Source organism: Vulpes vulpes, chromosome 5, assembly GCF_048418805.1.
Source record: "Vulpes vulpes isolate BD-2025 chromosome 5, VulVul3, whole genome shotgun sequence".
Lineage (NCBI taxonomy): Eukaryota > Metazoa > Chordata > Mammalia > Carnivora > Canidae > Vulpes > Vulpes vulpes.
Genome location: NC_132784.1, coordinates 61,553,582 through 61,559,556, shown reverse-complemented (window position 1 = coordinate 61,559,556; position 5,975 = coordinate 61,553,582). Strand labels below are relative to the sequence as shown.

The following is a 5,975-nucleotide window of genomic DNA, read 5'->3' as shown; positions in this document are numbered from 1 at the left end:
CAGTTAGATGAGGGGTGAGCTGGGACTCCCAATACTGTGCTGTCTTCAGCACTGAGGGGGATCTATGATGCCCAGCTGTCCTTGGCAATGGCCCCCTTCCTACCCTGGTCTCTCCATTTCCATATGGAGACCAAGACTACCCTCAATAGTGCTCTCAAGCCAGGAATCAACAGCCACTTTAACCAAACTGTCTAATTTTCCAAGAGGAACTGGTTCCTGGTGATAGAGCAAGCAAATAGCAAAGCTAGGAATTGGGCTCTGACTCTCCCTGGAGAGAAACTCAGCCTTGGCAGCCCCTGCTTGGCTTGTGAGTGGCTGTGGATAAGGGTGCCATGTTTGACAATGCAGCAAGGCAGGGCCCTCTGTTCCCGGAAGTGGCTCAGGGGTACTCACGGGGCCTCTGCCCCACCTAGAGTTCTCAGGCAAGAGAAGCAGTGGGAGAGGTACAAGGAAATACACCAATGAGAGGAAGGAAATCTGGGCTATTGGGGCCAGCAGTTATTCTGGGGCGACTGGGGCTCTTCCCAAACCCCTATTTCCCCTACATCTAAGATATGCTTGAAAGGAAGGAAGACAAACACCAGGTTCCATGGCGTCCTGAGCTGTAGCATCAGATCTAAATAAACCCAACAGCTGTGTGTACAGATGGGGAAACTGAGGCCGAGGGGACCATGACTTGCCCAGGGTCACTTGGTCAAAAGCAGAACTAGGACTGGAACCCATGCCTTCTGAGTTTGGACCCAGGGCTAGTTCCTCTGTGCCCTAGTAGGAGTCACAGAGCAAGAGGACAGTCTCTGGTCTGCTGCGTTCCCATCTTGAGTGATCTTAAAATCTTGAATTCCTTCCTCCCAGGTCCCAGATCCCAGAAGGCCCGTGGGCCCTGACAGAGCTTCAGCAAGGGGAGCAGAGGCACCTGAGGAACCCTGGGAGGGATAAGGTCTGCAGCCAAGCCCCTGACCCCCTCGTCCTCCTGGAGCAGGAGGCAGCCTCCAATCTTCCCCACACACCAGCTCCTTCTGTCTGTTCAAGGTCTTGTCTCTCACTTGCAAGCCGACTGCTCCCAGAGCCATCGCAAGCCTCCCTCTAGAGCTGCTGGGCTGGACCTGACCTTTGGGTCTTGTATGACATCAGCCCTGTCACCATGGTGATGGTGGCCTGGCACCATCTTCTCATGGGAGATGGGCCTCTAGGCTTGATGCTTTAGATTTTTTTCTTAAAATTTTTATTTTTTTCCCCTGAACCACCAGGGGAGAAAGTAATACCATGACAGAGTAAAAAAGAGATAAAGAGGGAGAGACTAAAAAAAAAGGAAAACCAGGTGAGGGAGATGAAAGGAGGGAAGAATAGAAATATGGCGAGAGGGTGGGGGTGGGGAGTGTACCAGTGAAAAGAAGACAGAAAGGTCAGCCCAGCTTGAGGGAGATTCAAATTATATTAAGAGCCGGGAACCTACAAATTAAGCTGGAAAGGACAGAAAAGGGGGTGAGAGGGGTGCCTGGCAGGCAGAGCAAGTGAAAACGAGACAGGAGACTAGCCTCGAGCAGCCAAAGCCATTTGTAACTGAGGACAGCTACTAGTTCCCCAGTCAGGACACGACTGTTGGCCGTGGGCAGCCTGACACAGAGCTGGGGCATGTGGACAGAGGGCAGTGCCAAGGGAAGTCCAGGTTCCCCATAGCGATGGGACCCGGTGCTCCCAGGGCTTATAAATAAACAGGCATGTGGGAAACGCACATTCTTTCTCCAAGAAATATAATTTATGTTTACAGCCAGTTTTTTTTTTTCCTTCCTAAAGATAACACTACCATGTGGGGCCCCAGCCCCTGATGATGTCCCTGAGTGTCCCTGGCCCTGGCCCCCTCTTCCCGTTATTGCTTGGATGGGAAAGATTCGGCCCTGGGAATCGCAGAGCGACACCCTACTCCTCACCCCTGAGGCTGTCCCTGGTGACGGAGTGGAGGCACACAGTGCTTGTCCCATGCCCCCACGCAGTGCCAGCCACCCTGACTGTGTCCATTTAAGGGAATGGAGAGTGCAGGCAGTGGGGGAGGCTCTGGAGCAGATTCCCAGAGCAGAGAACCTCTCTCTTCCACGCAGGAGGCCCTAGAGGCACAGTGGCTTCTTTTCAAACTTGATAGCTGGAAGGCTCAGGCTGTGGGAAAGGGAGAGAGCGTGCTCTTCTTCCAGCAAGATTCCAGGCATGAGCCGAGAGAACAGAACAGAATAAAGGTGGGGGGTGGAGACCCTGCCTTCCAAGCGCCCCCTCCCCCAAGCAAATTTTAGGATGCCTGGAGAGGGAGGTATGTGCAATGAGCCCGGGGGAGGAGCAAGGGCAGCTTCGGTGTTGGTGTTGCGTTGGGGCCCCAATCCCAGTTTCCCACTTCTGTCCTGGGCACTGGGGCGTGGCCCAGGCCCTCCTCCAAGGTCAAGTCTGTCTCCCACAGGCATGTGGTCCACCCCAGAGGTAGCGGCTCCTGTACCAGAAAGGATGGGTCTGGGAGATCCAAACTCCAGGAGGAAGAGGGTTGGTGCGGAACCCCGGACATCCAGACTCGGCCCGGGGTGAGGATTCTGTGGACAGTGCCCTGGTTCCAGAAGGAAGCCAGCATCTCTACTGTGCTGTCAGGGACTCTACCAGCCTAGACGGAGCCACAGGGGATAGACTAAGCCAGGACTTCTGGGTCTGAGGACTGCCCAGGGATCAGCCAGGGGGCAGGCTTCTTATCAACCAGGAATACGTGAAGATTCCCACGTATCTCCCCGGGCCTGCCTGTCCCTGCAGCTGTCTCTGCTGCCCCAAGGCAGGGGTCCGTCGTCCCCACAGGCCTTCCCAGAGCCCCTGCTCCCAGCAGGCCCAGGTCCATCGCCCGGAGCATGGGGCTCAGGTGCCCAGTCCCGGGGCGGCTTCCAGGGCAGGAAGGCTGCCCCCGGGAAGCCCCAGGGCCCGGGAGCCACTGCTCCCTATGAGTAGGTCTTCCTCCTCCTCGTCCTCGAAGGCCCGGGCCGGGCGCCGGGGCGGCGGCCGGGGCGTGGGCTCGTCGCGCTCGGCCATTCGCTCGACGGCGCCCTCGCCCACGAGGAAGACGGTGTCGGCGACGCGCGGGGGCCCGGTGACAGGGTTGTGGTCGTAGGAGAAGACGCGCAGGGCGCGCAGCGGGTGCAGGTCGGGGAAGCCGCCCAGGCGGTTGCGGTCCAGGTCGAGGATGTGCAGGCGGCCCATGCGGAGCAGCGCGGGCGGGAACTCCTCGAAGCGGTTGCCGTAGAGCCACAGGCCGCGCAGGCCCGTCATGCGCGGCAGCTCGGCGGGCAGCGCGCGCAGCCGGTTGTCGCCCATTTGCAGCGACTGCAGCGCCACCAGGCGCAGGAGCGGCCGCGGGAAGCGCCGCAGGAAGTTGCCCTCGATCCAGAGGCAGCGCAGGCTCTGCAGCTGCGCGAAGTCCGCGGGCAGCGCCAGCAGCCGGTTGCCGCCCAGGTAGAGGCGAGTGAGGCGCGGCAGGCGACACAGGCCGTCGGGCAGGCGCTCCAGTTTGTTGGAGTCGAGCGCCAGGATGCGCAGCTCGCGCAGCTCCTCGATCTCCTCGGGCAGCTCGCGCAGCCCGGTCCCGCTCACGTAGAGCTTCTGCAGGCGGCTCAGCGCGCACACGGCGCCGGGCAGCCGCCGCAGCCGCCTCCCGCTCAGCTCCAGCTGCTGCTCGCCGCTGCGCAGCTGCTCCTCCGCGTCCGACGGCAGCTCGTCTGGCGTGGACTCGGCGATGCCCATGGTCACGGGCCCCGGCCGGGGCCGCCGCCGCCGCCGCCGCCGCCGCCGCCTCCCGGCATCGCCCCGCCCTGGCCGCCCCCGGGCCTCCCCGACGGGGCCGAGGCTGCGCGGGCTCCTGGGGCCCCCCGCCCCGGCCTGCTCCCGCGCCGGGAGGGGGGGCCGGGCCGGGCCGGGAGGAGGCGCCCGCCCGGGGCTCGGCCGCCGCCGCCGCCGCCGCCGCCGCCCTCCGCCGCCGCCCCCCGGCCTCCCCCGCTCCCTCCGCCGGAGGCCGACTGACTCGGGCTCGCTCGGACTCGCGGCTCCGCGGCCCGTCGCCCTGGCAACCCCCGACGCGCGTGCGGCCGCCAATGGGGCGGACGCGGGGCAGAGCGGGGCGGGGCCTGGGTGCCACCCGAGCGGGGGCCCGGCGACCCGCGGGGGCCTCAAGGTCCGCGCCCCAGGGTCTGGCGCTGCGCCCGCACTGGCCCGACGCCCGACGCCGTATACACCTCCGGCACCAGGAGCCGTGCGGCGACCAGTAGTGTGGACCAGGCGCCGCGAGTTAGAAGGAACCGAGGACCTAAGGAAAGTGGCTCTCGGCCGTTCATCGCCATTCTCCCCGCTGGGGTCACTTTACGATGGTAACTCGGAGCAGTGCTACTTTCCGGCCCTTTTCGGGGTGGGTCATATCTGGGGGTTTGGGGGCGCGGGCTGGGCCCCGCCCTCAGGCCCCGCCCCCTGCCCCACAGGGCCGCGCTAGGGCACTCACCCCCAGGCTCCTGCCACGTCCCTCCAAGTCTGCGTGTGGCGGCGGTGGGCAGAGGACCAGGACGCGTGAGCCCCTTTGAGCGCCCCCAAGGACGACCACGGTCATTCTGTGGCTCTCACCAACGGCTGCGTGCCGGCCTCCTCGCCTACCATTCGGAGCTCTCCTGCCAGAGCTCGCTCCTGCTCCCGTTTACTCCCAGGCTGCCAGGTCCCAGCGCTGTACTAACAGCGTTGCGCCCAATCCTGGCCACACGTCTGAGGTAGGCACCCTCGTCACCCCGATGTTAAAGGTGGAGAAACTAAGGCTCTGAGGGTTTGACTTGAGGTGGGTGACTTGCCCAAGGTCACCTCGCTGGTGAGTGGCTGGAATTCGTGCTCTTAATCATGTACCACACCAATAAATGGAAACGATGAATCTTCTCATGATGATGCATTTAACTCTCTTGCCAAAACTTCAAGGAGAGCATCATTAGTCCCATATGAAAGATGGGAAAGTGGCCTGAGAGGGACTAGGGAACTTGTCTTAGGTCATACAGCGAGTAGAAGTTAGAGCCAGGCAGCAGCATCTGCAGGCTCCCCTCCACCCTGCCTCCCCTTGAACCTGGCTGGCGTGACCCTGTAACTGACCCTGTCCAGGCAGCAAGGACCCAGACCTTTGACCCACATCCACTCTCATCCCCACCGCAGGGAGGGAGGGAGGCCAGCCCAGGGGCAGAGAGCAGTGGCCAATGCAAGGTGAGCATGAGAACCCCTTGTAAGCTGGAACATCAGCTCCCCTGGGGGCAAATTTATCTCCTTCCTGGCAGGCACAGGGTCTGGCACCTAGTAGGTATTCTTTTTTTTTTTTTTTTTTTAAGATTTTATTTATTTATTCATGAGAGAGGCAGAGAAAGAGAGAAGCAGAGACACAGGCAGAGGGAGAGGCAGGCTCCATGCAGGGACCCTGATGTAGGACTTGATCCCGGGACTCCAGGATCATGCCCTGAGCCAAAGGCAGACACTCAAGCGCTGAGCCACTCAGGCGTCCCCCTAGTAGGTATTCAATGAAAAACTTTAACATCTTTTAAATGGGAACAAACTTTATATACCGTGAAATGCTGAGATGGTAAGTGTATGGTTTGATGAGTTTTGACAAATGTAAACACCCGTGTAATGTTTCCATCACTCAGAGATCCCCTGTGCATCCCTCAGTCAGTCCCCGCCTCTCAGAGGCAACCATGAGTCTGACCTTCATCCTCATGGATCAGTTTTGCCTGTGCTTGAATTTCATATAAATGAGATTATTCAGTACCTTTTGTTTGTTTGTTTGTTTCTGACTTCTTTTGCTCAGATGTGCAATATATATTTGTCAGATAAAGGAATGAGAAGGCATGGGGTAAACAAGTGATGGGAGACAGAGGCAGGTATCGCTGTGAGCTGGGAACCCAGCCACAGACCCCTGTCCTGGGAGGGGCACTGACAAAATGAAG

General features: G+C 60.2%; 1 protein-coding gene across 1 annotated transcript; it reads right to left on the bottom strand.

Annotated features, from left to right (window-relative positions):
• Positions 1–1,734: 1,734 nt before the first annotated feature.
• Positions 1,735–3,941, bottom strand: LRRC10B (leucine rich repeat containing 10B). The gene has a single exon (XM_025987458.2). It carries the CDS (start codon positions 3,757–3,759, stop codon positions 2,881–2,883), a length of 879 nt encoding a protein of 292 aa, XP_025843243.1. The 5' UTR covers positions 3,760–3,941; the 3' UTR covers positions 1,735–2,880.
• Between the last annotated feature and the right edge of the window lie 2,034 nt (positions 3,942–5,975).